Raw genomic sequence first — 15,972 nt, 5'->3', positions numbered from 1 at the left:
TCTCCAACAATAGCAACATCAAAATCAGAGGAGAGTTCATATGCTTTGTGAAGCAGAAAGCACATCCCCCTTCTAGGTCTCTTCTTTATAATTCTTTCCAGAATTACAAAATAACTAAAAGCAAGGTTACCTGAAGACAAGGTTTCAACTAAGGCTATTCTGTACTTAGCTAGTTCCTGTCTCCATCAAAAGAGAACATTCATAAGATTCCTTACCCTATGGCCTGTTGGGGGACATGACTGTGGTATTTTTGTGAAGGAACAAGGTAGAATACTACTAAAAAAATACACACACACACACACATATCCAATTGCTGTCAATTAACAATGTATCAACACATTGCTATCACATATCATCTGAACATATAACATTTGTTCATATATTGACACATATATGCCCACACTCAGAAGATTCATTTTCCCAAAGTGTTTTTCTTTTCGAGTGGTGAAGGGCCCCTCCCACAATCTGTAGCACAGTTCCCGCAAGGTGGTGGGGGAAGGTTCTAGGGAATAAAACTGGGGGAGGAAATGGGTCAGACTGCAGGGCTCCTTGCCCTCTCCCTTCTGTAATATAGGCTACTCAACAGATTGAGCACTTCTCCTGCAAGAGTGAGGAGAGAACCACAGTGTAAATTATGACCACCGCAGGGTCAAGTTGCTGTCTCTTGTAGGTGATGTATTCCCGTTTAAGAAGAATGCAGTTTAATAGCATGAGGGCAAGTTCACAGCCAGAGTTCCTGGGTCTGTCCTCAGAGTCCTTGCTTCTGCCACAAGCAGTGTGACCTTGGTAAGTCCCTTGGTCTCTCTAAACTTTAATTCTCTCATTTGTTCACCAGGCCTAATTATGGCCCACTGGGTTTGTTTACTAAGTCATCACAGATAATTTGACTTGGATCAATCATAGGGATCAATCTTTCAAGTTATGAATTACAACCACTGGAGATGTATAGAATCCTTCCTTCCTTCATTCTGGAATCACCTCCAATTAGACAAAACAAACACACTCTCGTGCTTTCCTTATACCTTTCCTCACCAAAGACGTCTTAGTTTCCCTTATTATCTTTAGCTTTAATTACTATAAACTAATTAGAATTTTAATTCTTAGAAATCTTAATTTCTAGTGAAAACATAAATAGTAAGAAATTTTGAACTGTTCAGCATTTTTTTATAATTTTAAGAAACATGTTTTTAATTAACAGACCCAAAAATATCTAGCTACTCTATGCCATATAAAAACAAGTTGCTAAAATACATAACCTTATGCTTAGTAATTAACATTTTTAGTATTTTAACTTATTCAGAAATGACCCAGACATCTAGTGAGTTGCCTCTTACTTAATTTCATCTTAAGGTTTCAAGTTTCAAAAAATATATATTTTTTGAAACATGAAGAGTTAATTTATAAACATTTATGCTGTTATATTTACCTAATTTATTCATTTTTTAATAATTATGTTTGAGTAGCTTATTAAAAACAAAGATAGCCATCTTTAATTTTATTTTTCTTTTGAAATAGCAACACCAAGCTAAAACTGCACCAGACAGTCTTGACCTAACCAAGGTTTCTGAGAGGCCCAGCCACAGGTCCTTCATCAATACCTCCACCCCAGTTGTCTTGGGTCCCTAGCACCTACGTGGCACCCAGGATAGCTACAAAGAGCAAGACTAGCTGGGTCCTTAGTTCACACTCTAGATTCTGAGCCCAGGACAGAGTATGGGCTTATCTGGAGGATCTGACTCTTTCCAGCAAGGCAAGGAAGCCTAACTGGGCCAGAGAAGACACAGGGGACCCTGCTGGGCCTGGACCCACCCTGTGGCTGGAAGCCCAGGTGCCACAGAGACATACATGTACCTAGGTCTTACCATGGCCACCTCCCCAGACCTGAGAGGCTCAAACCAAAGTCACAAATATCACAGAGGCAAAGAAACCGAAAAGCAAAGATCAAAATGTCAAACATGTTTCCCTTTTTCTCTCTTTTCACTCTCATGGCTGATATGCATCAAGGAATCCACTCTTATTGCTTATTTCGGCTTCTAGACCCGTGGTTTCGTGGCCTTTTATATCCAAGAGATAAACTTATTTAGTAAACTTACATTTAGAAATGTATGTATTGTAATTAATGACTTGATTCAAATCTTCAAGTTTTGTTTTGTTTTCTCTAAGTCAGAGCCTTTTCATGTATTTTGATGACAAATCACATACATGTAATGCACACCCAGACAGGATCTTACAGTTTTCATTGATTATTCATTTGTCAGTTTTTAAACAGTGTTCTTTTACTTCAGTGCACAAGAAAATAAAGCAAGAGGATAGATAAAGTCCCTGCAAATTCCCTAAAGCCAGAGTTCATACCTTTTGTAGTAATTGCCATTTATTGCTGCTTTCAGTCCAACCCTGTCAGGCACCTGTGACCTCCGAGTGGATCTAATGTACTTAATTATCAGGTCCAGTGCAATCCTGGACCAGTATAGTTCTGTCACAACTTCCAATGATCATGTGCTCTGTCACAGGGCAAGTTAACCCCCAATTTGAAAGCTAAAAAGATGAGATGCTCAATGCAAAAATGAAGAAGTAAAAAAAAGCAGAGTCCCACTATAGGATCTCACCCACCCACCACCTGCCTTCCACACACATACATAAATGCACTGCAGGATTAACATCCCCAGGAGTAGTTAATAATTAATCAGTGGGGAAAAGGAGCCAGTCAAGAGCCCCTCCTACCTATTATACTTCAGGTGGACAAAGCTAGGAGGTATTGTATATGCTACAATATACGTTAATTACACAACTCTTTGACTAGATGACTTACTTCTGCTGCCTGGGAGCACCTCCCAAATAAATTCTGCACACAAATCTTTGTCTCAGGCTCTGATTTCAGAAAATCCCAGTTAACACATGAGGATGTATTAATAAATTAATATTCTACATAATAAATTATTATATATGATGCATATACAAAATATATAATAAATTATTACTATATATTATGAATACATGTATATATAAGATATTATCTAAAACCCCAAGTCAGAAATTATGAATATGTCACATAAAACCTCAGGCTAGGGAATTAAAAGACATATGAGACCTCCAAGTACAGTGGTCTTAATTCTTCATGATTCCAAAGGTCAACAGATGTTGACCTTTATGTCAGCATTCTGTGTTAAAATGTGTAGATTGGTCAGCTAACATTCTTCCTTACCCAGCAAGAATATGCAGATAAACACTAGCACTGAAGCAATTAGCTGAAGTAGATATTTCTGCAAATACAGCGTTTCTTTGTGGGCCTTGCTGTGGGGAGGACACACCTTCCCTCAGAACAGTTGTCATACTTAGTAGAACTTGCTAGGTTGCAGTCTGCACTCTCAGAGCTGCTGAGGACTCTAACCTGCTTTCTTCAGCCCCTTCCAGCTCCAGACCCTGAGACTGCTAAGCAAAGCTGTGAGTTGATAGCTAGGCTAAAAAATCATGACATTAGTCTGGGAGAGTTAATGCCCTCAAAGTACTTAATTTTCTCCTGGGGAATCATGTGTTTATTGGTAGGAAATAAATGACTAAGCAATAATTATCAACACCCTGAGATGATTCTAGCACAGGCAAGCAAATAGACCTAGAGGACAATGTGCACTTCAAAGCTTACTGTGAAATAAAGGAGGCAAACAGCATTTTCTTTGAATAATGGAGGATACATCATGACATCATTTTTTCTCTGTTATTATGTTTCCCCTGAACATGATAGGGCTTCTTTTCTGAATTTCATGGCAAATATTTCACACTTGAAACTACTGAGTAATAGATTCAAATGCAGTTGAATGAAAATGCTCTGTGTACCCTTCATTTTCTCTGGCTGAAGAGGATACCATGAATAAATCTCCTTCTACATATCTGGCCTTGACATACCATTATATTTGAATTTCCACTCAGAGCAAAAATGTCATCTCTGTGAACTATAATTGTAAACACCTTGAGTAAAGTGAGTGCTTCCACCTTTATTAAAACACAAATCAATACATCAATCAAAATGCATTTATTAAATATTTCCTGTAGAGAAGATGCTGTCTTAGGCATAGCAGAGTACAAAGTTGAGTGTAAGACATGATCCCTCTCCTCACTGCTCTTAGAAAACTATCACTTCATGCTTTTAGCATTAGATCCATTTATAATAAAGAATTATATTAATAGAGCCTAAGAATTCCAATTGCTAGCTAAGAATCATATAAAAAGTAGAAAAACTTTAGAAATCATTAAATTGTTTAATATCTAAGATTTTTAATTTTTTTCAAAATAGAAATTTGTGTGCTGCCTTCAAAGTGAATTTTATGTGCTAAGATTTCCATTCGAATGACTTTGTTTCTATTTGAAGTTATAATACAGTTGCATAAGAAACTAAATTCCAACTCTTCAAAATGCTTTTTCTAATTATTTCAACATTTTCCACTGACCTTTCTTCTATTTTCATGAGGAAAGTGGGAAATGATGGGAAAAAGGAGGAACAGTGGAATGAAACTGACCTAACTATCCTAAGTACATATATGAATAAACCACAGTGCATTTCAGCTTTATGTATATCTATAAGGCACTGATTTAAAATAAACTGAGACTACATAGAAGAAACACCAGTAGAGTAGAGGAAAGGGAACAGGCGGAGAGAGGGTGGCAGGGAAAGAGGAGTACTGGGGATTGAACTGGAACAAATAATATTCCATGTTTGTATGATTATGTCAAAATTAACCCTAATATTGTGAATAACTATAATACACTAATAAAAATTTAAAGCAAAAAAACTTGCTATAGATCATATATTCACAGGAAATGATGTCAGATTCCTAGTTTTGAAGATATCAAACGTGTACTATTGGATATTTTCTTGAACTAAATCCCCAAACAAAGTGAAGCAGGATGTTTCAGCAGAGCTCAGGTGGAGGTGCTGCCAGGTTAGTGTCAGGGATACTGCCAGGAGTGGGGGGCATCTCTCTTCCAGAAGGCTCTGGTCCTCTTGAGCCCCCGCAGATATCATATTCTTTGTTTATATTCTATTCGGCATTGATCATCTGGCTGGGGGACACCCACCAAATGGAGATAACTCTAAAAACAAAAATACAGAAGAAATAGAAAAGAGACATAAGCTAGTGACTTAAAGTTTATTCAATTGCAATTTTCTCTAAAAGGAACTGAACTTCAGTTGTGAAGGTTGGGAACTGTTTGCATTGGAGAGTTTCTCCTCAAGCATCAACTTTAGCCTTCATTGAAGAAGCAGAAAAAGAAAATACCTTATTCTGATAACAATCTCTTCAAATTCACACACCCAAGTTCATGGGCCTGCTTGCTATCTTCCCTTCAATTTCCCTGACTAAAGAGGATATCAATAAGGCTCCTTCTACGTTTCTGGCTCAAAAGCTATACCACCTCATTTACAATTGTTAGCTGAGAGCTCTGTGTGTGTTAAAGGTATTTAAAAAGCTTCCAGAGTTGGTATAAACCATGATTACAGTGTACTTACAACCATGATGTTCCAAAAAGACGGGTTCCAAATATTGTGAATTGTTTTCCCCTGAGTTCTGAACAAAGTATGAATATGTGTGGGGGTGAACGGAGGTAAGCGTATTAAGAATACAATAAAGATTTTTGGTACTTAAGAAATTAAAAATGAAAAGCATCCTGTTCTATAGACTTTGAGAGTTTAGGGGGTGGTAATGGGGAGCTGGGAAAGAGGAGGTAGGGCACAGAATGGGCTCCTTAGCAAGGCAATTCTCAGGAGAGTTGATAGAATGAGGAGCAGGGTTCCACAAGCTCACTGAAATTGTACCCACAATTTTGTATAAAGAAATATGTACTTTTCTAGAAGGGGTTCCATAAGTGTTGTGAAAATATTTTTAGAATCTGTGACCCCCCCAAAAGATAAAATGGAACAAAAACAGTCAAACCAGTAAAAATCCACTACAGTAGCAAAATGTTCAAAATGGAACAGCCCCCACTTCCAGGATCAGGAACCTGCTGCCAATCACGGATTCTACTTCATAGTGTTTCCTCATTGATTGGTTCATATTGGGAGGGAATTGAAACTAAAATAATCTCTCACAACCCTCTGAGATAAAATAAAACATTGGGGGGCTGGAGATGTAGCTCAGGGGTACAGCATTTGCTTAGAACCCCGTGAAGCCCTTGATTGGATCCCTAGAACCTCAACACATAAAACACTGAAATGTTTTAAAAATTAAAACTGGAGAATCTACAGTTTGATTTTTGCTACTAGGGCAGGTAGACTCCTGTGGGGAAGCAGATTTCCAAGTCCATTTCCAAGGCACTGATTTAAAACTGTCAGGCACTGCACCTGACCACAGAGTGTTCAGATACTTCTGATAGCTCACTTCCTCCTTCTAAGAGGTTGGCAGTTTGAAGGTCATATCCTGCATTTGTATTGATCACCTGGTTTTACAATTTATTAAAGCAACTCCAATCATTGATCTTTCTCTTCCTAGAATAAGGATTGTGAAATGAACTGCTCTTTGAGATTATAAAAATCCACCTCAACTTGTACTTATTTCAAACTGAGATAACATTTGTTTAATAATGTTCTTAGTGTCATCAGAATATAAATAAGATGTACAAAAACTTGTCTAGGAAAGTGTAGCTAATGGAATTCTTATGTAGAAAGAAAGTACTAGGAGAAAATTTTGCCTACGTAGATGATACAAATTATTGATCTCTCTGGTTTTGACAAATGTCATCTCAGTGAAGCATTCCTATTTCCTCTTGCAGGCAGAAAAATAGCTGGATATTGTCAGTCCTGGGAAAAAATTGTGAAATCTAACCTGCCTCTGATCTTCATTTTGAACAATACAGCAGGCAGCTGAGGACTTTGTGAGAGGTGGTTTAGAGTTGCCTTTCAGTGTAAATTTTGAGAGCTCTTCATCACTAGTAGTTACTTGAACTTAAAATACAAGTGCAAAAGAAGTCTAAGGAAAATGCTGAAATGTGCATGCTTGAAATATATTTTATGTCACTTATACACCCACATAATTTCTACTGAAATATCAAGAGTTTTAGTTATCCTTGGTATATTAGCCTTATTATATGAAGAGTAAATGAAAGCACAAAATGTTATATGGCTAGCCATGAACTTGTGCTGCTTAATTTCTGTTTAAGCCCCTAACATTGGAAGTAGTAGAAACACTATTAGGTCCTGGCATCGATTAGACAGCACCTTTTATCCAGAGTTTTTAAAATGACTTCCAAACATCTGGAATTAAGTTGAACTTGCCTTTATTACTTATGAAGGAATCTTCAAAGTGTGGTACCCAGACCAAGAGCAGCAGTAGCACTTGGAACCTATCAGAAATGGAAATAATAGAGACCCCGTCTCCAGAACTACTGAGAAGGAGCTCAAGAGATGGGGCAGCAGTCTATTTTGTAAGCCCTTTAAGTGATTCTGAAGCTCCTGCCAATTTGGGAACCACAGGTCGAGAAGAACAGGTGCACAGGGGAGTTAAATGACTGGAACACTCAATGGTCAGAGGTAGGTGTAAAGTCACAACCTTTTTATTTCTGCTCTTTAGTTTTATAGGGAGCTGACTTTTTTCCAAGCTATTGCTTTCCACATGGACCAAGGGCTATGACTTGCATCCAAAATAGATGATTCACTTTTGTACCAAAGAAAACATTCCTTTCTAGGGAAAAGGGGTCAAATTTAAGGCCATGTTTACTTAACCTAGGGAAAAGGGTAAAAGTTGGTAAATCTATTGAGGACCCCCTAAAATTGGAAGTAGTAGAAACACTATTAGATCCTGGTGTTGATTAGATCTTGAATTAAAAGGACCCAGTGTGTTCTCAGTCTGGTTCCACCTAAGGTACATGTTTAGATCAGGCCAAAGTGAGGAAATCAGTCGGCTCATCTCTAGAATTTAAAACCAAGGACTAGAGCTTATATTAAATCTGAAAGCTGTCATTATAGTCAAGATTCTGAATACATTTACCTGTTTTGGTAATGGGTCCAGAAGAGTACAGTCATATTTATAAAGTATTAAAATAATACATATTTGAATCTCTAACAGAGCAAACCACCTGAAAGAAAAATATAAAATTGTTATTTGGTTGTGAAAGATACATAAATACCTATTATCAGAGTATGGAGAAAGTATATGTATGGGAGAGCAAATGTGCTTTTTATCTTTCACTAACAAAAGGGTAAACTAAGAACTTACTATTTTTTTAACACCACATACTCATTAGGGCAACTAGTATGATGAAGTTATTTTAGATGTATATAAAAACGCTTTGCCAATGGGAGCACTCAATAAATGAAAGCCTCAGGTCTCTCCCCTAAGTTTTAGGTCTGTGCTTTTTAATATTGTAGCCATTAGTTACATGAGGCTATTTAAATTTAAATACATTAAATTAAACAGAATGAAAAATTCAGTTTCTCAGTTGCACTGGCCATATTTTAAGTGCTTAATAGCCATGTCTGGCTGCAGGCTACGATGTTGGATATATTTAGAGCATTCCTGTGATATGGGGGCAGAAGGCTCTATTGGAAAGTCCTGCCTGCATTTAGAAATTACTGCTCAAACATCCTACAAGCACCTCAAGGTCTCAAAAAACTCCAAATCCACTCTTCCTTGTTTCAAGAGTCTCCAAGGTTTTGGATTACAAAATCCTGGTAGAAAGTATTTAAGCATACCCTGCAATATGTTGCTGTTCACTTATTTTAAGTATGTACATATACTACTCTATTAGTTTACTGTCGATAAGACACAAAAACAAATTCAAAAAACCAAGAAAAGTATGACTGGAACCTGTTACTTTTACTTGTATTTCATGAGTATAAAAGCCCTTTTGGGATTAACAGCCCTTACTGGGTACACTTAGTCCACTGGGCCTAAAAACTGGAAGTCACCATAACCCTGTTCTCTCCATCACCTTCCACATCTAAGTAGACATGTCCTTTTGTTGATCTCCTAAACAATTCCATAGGCCCTCCCCTGAACTTCTCATCTCCAGTTCTTCCTTTGCTCCCTCAGCGTGGTTCCTCATCATTTATTTCCTGGATTGTTGAATCAGTTTAGCTTCCTATTGGTCTCTTTCATTTCCTTCTACTCATCCTTCACTCTATCACTGGAATAAAGTTTCTAAAACACAAATCATCGCTGTTTCCTCATTTAACACACACATACATGCACGCACACACACACACACACGCTTTCAATGTTTCCTATTTCCAGCTAAACATCATAGAAGAACCCAGCCAGTTCTTGATGATCTACCTGCTTACCTATCTCTGCAACCTTCTTTCCCGCAGAGCTGCCACTTGATATCCATGCTCTTGTCACACTGTATTACCTGAATTCCCAGAACAGGATGCTCTCTGCTGTGAGCCTTTTTCTGTGTTAGGTTCAGTCTCCTCTAGAAGGATTCCCTGATCATCCACTTCCTCTTCGTTTCCTCTCAGCCAAAGCTTCTACTGCACTAAACTGTGATTACTGAAGAGCCATCTCTCCTCTAGAGTAATTGCATTGTTGGGCCTTAACATAGTGTTAAGTAAATACATGAACAGATGATAGGCAGTAGTGTCTTCCATAAAGAATACATCCTTTCCACCCTTCTCTGTGTTTCTGTGTCACTTTACATATCCCTCAACTGATGTCCTTGTCCAAAAATTCTACTATATCCTACTCTAGTTTAGTCATTAGCATTTGTTTCCTCTTATAGAGTATAGTTTCCATGAAAAGCAGAAACCATGTTTTATTCACCTTATTCATCTTTGAATCTTCAATATTTGTTAATGAAATGAATTAATAGGAATGATCTGATATTCATGTCAGATAGTTAGATTGTTTCTCCAGTGATGTTCTTGAAACATCTTGGTGATATTTTATTTCAAATGAAATCTGGAGTACTGCAGGTGTTATTATAACCAACTTGGACAACATATCAAGTTTTCAGGACTATTTATGATGCAAATTTAATCCTCCTTACTTGCAAATGTTGAAGATAATTTATTCCATAACTGTATCAGTGTCTATGAAAAAAGACATGCTGATTCAGATCAAATTAGGCAGGGACTCCAAGAAAAAGCAATCTTGCTAATTTGTGTGAAGGCACAAAATGTTTCACACCTACGTTTTTGTCAAACTTCTAACAAGTTAGAGCTTCTACTCCTATTCATGATAAAGTAACAGAAGTCAGTGTTGCCTTCTACTTTACATAACTCAAAAACTAGGCAAAATTCATGATAAAGATCCCTAAGAGAATAGAAAGAAATGAGGTGAGCCGCTTTGGCTGCCCCCATTTGCAGCTTATGGTAGTTTTCAGGCCACAGGATGAGCACGGGAAAACCCATGCAGGCCAGAGGGTATTGTTAAATTACCAGAGACAGAGATCAAGATTCAGGCAATCTAAAGAGGTTAAATTTGTAGGGAAGAATGTAAAGGAGGGAGTTTCATAGAGAGAGAATAAGAACACTTTGGACGTTTGGACAGAGGTCTCCTTGAGTATTTGGCACAGTACTGATCTCAGCATGTGTTAGAAGAAACTACTGAGGCAGGAGATGAATGGCGAAAATACAGTCAAAGTTCAATAAGCTAAATAAGGTCTAGAGCTTATACAAAGCATGGATTTTTTTTTCCCCAAAAGACAGAAGAGAGATATTGCAGCCCACAGACCACTGGGTGGAATCCTAAAAGAGTATTGCCTTAGGTAGTAATGGTATTATATTATCCTGTTAAATGCCACTCTGGATATAACTTAAAGCTGAAAATTAAGCTTTGAAAACTTGTTTTTCAAGCAACTACATGCCATAATAAAGTCTAAAACTAAACTAAAATAAAACCCAGCATTCATGAAAATCAAACTTCCTATATTATATCTATTTAAAAAACTCCAGGGTTTCTAGAAGTAAACCCACATATCTATAGCCAGCTGATCTTTGGCAAAGATGCTATAAACATGTACTGAAGAAAGGACAGTCTTTTCAATAACTAGCACTAGAAAAAATGGATATTCACATGCAGAAGACTCAAACCAGACTCCTGTATCTCACCATATATAAATATCAACTCAAAATTGTTTAAAGACATAAATATAAGATACAAAACTACTAGAAGAGAACATAGGGGAAATGCTTCTGGAAATTGGAGTGGGCAAGAAGTTTTGTTGTTTTAAATTTTTTTAATTGTAGATGTACACATACGTTTATTTTATTATTTTTATGTGGTGCTAAAAATTAAATCTAGGCCTCACACTTGCTAGGCAAGTGTTCTACCACTGAGCCACAACCCCAGCCCCTGTTGTTTGTTTTTAAAAGACCTTAAAACATAGGAAGCTAGCCAAAAGAGATAAATGGATTTTATCAAATGAGAAAGCTTCAGCCCAACAGGGGAAACAATTATCAGAGTGAAGAGACAAAATACAGAATGGCAGAAAATATGGGAAAACACACATTGTACAAAGTCTTATCAACCAAAATAGACAAGGAACTCAAAGCAACAGAAAAAAAGAAAAAAAAGCCACAAATAATTGAATTCAAAAATAGGCAACAGACTAAAATTGCCATTTTTTTTCCTAAGGAAGTGGCCAACAGGTATATGAAAAAGTGTTCAACATCACTCATCATCAGGGGAATATAAATCAAAACACAATGAAATATAACCTTGCTCCAGTAAGGATGGCTATTGTCAAAGTGACAATAGGTGCTGGTGAGGACATGAGCAAAAGGGAAACTTTGCATTCCACACCATTGGTGGGAATGAAAAACCACTGTGAAAACAGTACAGAAGTTTCTTAAAAAATGAAAAAGAGAACTACCATATGACCCAACAATGCCACTATTGACTATATATCCAAAGGAAAAACATCAGTCTGGCAAAGACTCATTTGCACATGCAAGTTTATTGCAGCAGTATTCACAACAGCCAAGAAATGGAAACAACCAATGAAGTGATAAAGAGAAAGTGGTGGATAAACACACAGAATGCTAGGCAACCATATAAAAAGGATAAAATCATATCATTTCATACAATATGGATGGAACTTGAGGTCATTATGTGAAGTAAAACAGGCTCCTGATAGAAAGACATGTCTCATATGATCTCATTCAAACTAAAAAGTTTATCATATTGAAGTTGAGAGTAGAATGATGGTTACCAGAGGCTGTGGAGGGAAGAGGAGATGGAGAGAAGGGAAATGGCTGATTAATGGGTACTAGTTTTAGTGTTCTGTTGCATGGTAGGATGATTATAGACAATGATAATATACTGCATACTCTTTTTAAAAAATTAGAAGAAAAGATTTTGCATATATTTACCATAAATAAATGATAAGTGTTTGGGGAGAGTGTTTTATCCTGATTTCAACATTATACAATGTATATATGTATCAACACATCACTCCATAAATATATATAAGTTTAATATATCAATTAACAAGAAAAAAATTGACTGAAGGAAATTAGAACATATGACCTAAGCAAGAGAAAAATCATTTATAAAGAAACAATGAGACAGGTACAGTGGCACATGTCTGTAATCCAGGAGCTCAGAAGGCTTGGGCAGGAGGTCAGAGGTTCAAAGCCAGTCTTAGAAACTTAGTGAGGCCCTAAGCAACTCAGTAACTCCCTGTCTCAAAAAATAAAATATAAAAAAAGCTGGGAATGTGGCTCAGTGGTTAAGTGTCCCTGGTTCAATTCCTGGTACCACAAACAAACAAACAAACAAAGCTCCATAAATAAATAAATAAATAAATAAATAAATAAATAAATAAAGTTTAATTTCAAAAAAGAAAAAAGAAACAATGATAAATATTGGAAGCATTTAAGTATACTCCATATATTCAAAAAGGAGGAAGAAAACATACAATGAGGAGAGAAATGGAAAATATAAAAAAATCCAAATCAAACTTCAAGAAAAAAAAATACAGTATCTTAAAAGGAAAGATAAACTGGAAGGGAGTAACAGAAGATAAGATACTGCAAAATAAAATGGCATGGAACTTAACATAATAATGGAAAATATCTAAAATAAAGTACCTAGAATAAAAGGACTCTAAAAGAAGAAATGAAGAGGACATCAGTGACTTACAAAATAATATAAAGTGTCTAACATACATGTAATTAGAGATGGCTAAAGGTAGGAAGGAATAATATTTTAAGAAATAATGGCTGAAATATTTTCAAACTTTTGAAAACTACAGCTTACTGACCCAAGAAGCCCGGGAAACCCCAAGCAGAAGAAATATAAAGAAAATAACGCTAATGCAAATCATAATCACATTGCTGAAGACAAGAGAGAAAAAAATTTTTTAAAGCAGCCAGAGAAAAATAAGCTTTTTTTGCAACAAAATTAGGGGTGGGGATATAGCTTATTTGGTAGAGTGCTTGCCCTGGGTTTGAGCCCCAGCACCACAAAAAAAAAAAAAAAAAAAAAAAAAAAAAAAAATTAAAGTCAACATAGACTTTTCATCTGAAACTATGCAAACCAGAAGACAATGGCTCAATAGGCTTAAAGTATTAATAGAAAAAACAAACCATCAGTGTCTCAAGAAAAGGAGCTAATGAAGTTCTTTATCACTAATGAACTGTGAAAGAGGCCAGCAGCCTTGATAATTTTGTGATACTTAATTTTCTTGTTAAAGAAATAGATTATACCATATATTATTAGGAAAAAAGATTATTGTCTTTAGAAATGCATGAAGGAGACAGAGAGAAGGAGGAGGGAGAGAGAAAGAAAAAGAAATAGGTTGACATAACCACTCAGTAGAGAATTTGGAGAATTAGCATTTGGACAGACTGTAAGGACATGGTGTGCCTGTATCTGCTGTGGGCCATTTGAGGAGCTTAATTTTCAAGAAAAAACATGGAGAGTCCTACTGAAAACCTCCAGTGTAATTCCACACTCAGATATTTTGAAATGTACTAATGGAGAAAGGGGGATGAATCCTGAAACAGAACCAACTTCTCAGGGTAGAGATGAAACCAAAAATATGGTGGAGCTGCTCTGTGGCTATTTTGCCAGAGAGACAAGCATAGTGTCATGTAAAGAAGTGCATAGACAGAACGGGAGACATTCTGTTAAGTGCTTCACTTAAATACTTTTCTCCTGGACTATAAGTAAAGAAACATTTCATGGACAGAAATATTTTCCTACCTATACTTTCCTTTCTTTTTTTTAAAATTAACTTCAAAAATTCAATAAAATCTGATGCACTTACACTATTTTGTATGATAGTGCAGTGGAGAACAAAGGGATAAAATGGCAGAAGCATGAACAGCTTATGCCCCTCTGATGGAGACCGCATGGGAGCAGTAGCGCCCATCTTTATTGAGGTGGTGGTGACACACAGGACTGGAGTACAGCAAAGATCGCAGAGCACCCACATGTCAAGTTCTGATTAGACTACCAGGGCACAATGTAACATGCCTGTCTTTTCTCCATGGTAAAAGTGAACTGACAACTGGTTATTCTCTGAGAGTTCTTACAAAGTAAGATCATTCATTCATTCCATATTATGCCTTTATGTGCTCTGTATGCTTCTAAGCACTGACATTATCCCAGGTAAACAAAAACAACACTCATATTCTCATAGAGCTTAAATTCCAGTAGAATATATATTAGAAATTATAAATAAGACAAGGGAAAAGTGAGTGATGAAGGTATGTGCTAAAACATTTCAGATTAGGAAGTCTTCTCTGATGAGGTGACATTTCTATAGGCACTGGAATCAATCAAGAGAATGAGGCATGTGAGTATCTTGGGTAGGGCATTTCCTGAAGAGGAATTACACCTTAGGACTCTGATCCTGAACTGAACATGCTAGAGACAGTGAACAGACTGCATGTATTGAAAAACTATATGTAAGTTTGAAAATGATGTTTCTTTAAGCATTGTCACAAGAACATTAAAGTATCATCACAAGTAGCATTCAAAGGGTTTGATAAAACTGGTTGTGATGGTGCACTCCTATAATCCCAGAAACTCAGGAGGCTGAGGCAGGAAGGAGGATTGCAAGTTCAAGGCCAGTCTCTGCAATTTAGTAAGAGGCCCTTAGCAACTTAGCAAGACCCTTTCTCAAAATAAAAAAATAAAAATAAAAAGGGCTGGAGATGTGGCTCAGTGGTTAAGCACCCCTGGGTTCAATCCCTGGAACCAAAACCACAACAAAGCAAACACAGATTTTCAGTTAGGAGGAAAAAGTTCAAGAGATCTATTTTACTTCATGGTGACTACATTTAATAACAATATATTGCATATTTAAAAATTGCTAAGAGAATAGACTTTAAGTGTTCTCACCCAAAAAATGTTTAAGTATGTGAGATAGTCCATTTGTCAGATAACTTGATTTCACAAAATGTATTTATACCAAAGTAATATACTGTACACAATAAATGTATACCATTTTCTTGTCAATTAAAATTAAAATATAAAAGAATATATAGAGGAAGTAGAATAATAAAAAAGGAATGATAGAAAATTTTCCCCCCAAAGGAGATAATTAGGAATAATATTTACCCATTCATTAAGATACTTTACCACTATAATCTGTGAGGCAGCATTTCCTTAATTAATTTTAGTCCCTATAATGTTCTTAAAAATGATAAAACTACCTTCACCTTAAAGATTAATCAATAACTCAGGCTTCTGACCAATCATGCTTGTGCATTCTGAATTAGTGAGGCTTTAATATTTTTTTCTTTATTTTTAGTATTGCTTGTTTGGTTACATTGATAGTTACTTAAATAGTATTAACATTAACATGACCATTTGTATTATTTATAAATGTTTTGAGATTTCAATGAAAGGAAAAGATAAATTAATAATGTGATAAAAATCTATATTGAAAATCTTATTTTCTCCAAATCCAGATATCTTGATATTTTGAAAGAATTATCTCAATTATCCACTGAAGTTATTTTTGCTGGCAATGGCAAAAATTAAAATGCTTTGTGTTTTTAAGCCTTTTCTATGTTATTAAATGTTGTTCAAT

General features: G+C 36.1%; 1 protein-coding gene across 2 annotated transcripts in view; it reads right to left on the bottom strand.

The window, feature by feature from the left end:
• Positions 1-4,008: 4,008 nt before the first annotated feature.
• LOC124080344 (24-hydroxycholesterol 7-alpha-hydroxylase) overlaps positions 4,009-15,972 on the bottom strand; it is a 117,576-nt gene continuing 105,612 nt past the window's right edge. For both annotated transcript variants that reach the window (XM_046426254.2, XM_046426255.2), the window contains exons 11-12: positions 7,974-8,061; positions 4,009-5,085 (exon numbers count right to left, since the gene is read on the bottom strand). In XM_046426254.2, coding sequence (XP_046282210.1) covers positions 5,014-5,085; positions 7,974-8,061 — 160 coding nt within the window. In that variant the 3' untranslated portion in view covers positions 4,009-5,013. The remainder of the gene's footprint in view (positions 5,086-7,973; positions 8,062-15,972) is intronic.

This window comes from Marmota monax, unplaced genomic scaffold, assembly GCF_021218885.2.
Source record: "Marmota monax isolate L192 unplaced genomic scaffold, Marmota_monax_Labrador192_F-V1.1 WCK01_AAM20220418_F8-fsc00187, whole genome shotgun sequence".
NCBI classification, from domain to species: Eukaryota; Metazoa; Chordata; class Mammalia; order Rodentia; family Sciuridae; genus Marmota; species Marmota monax.
This window is presented reverse-complemented; position numbering and strand designations above follow the sequence as displayed.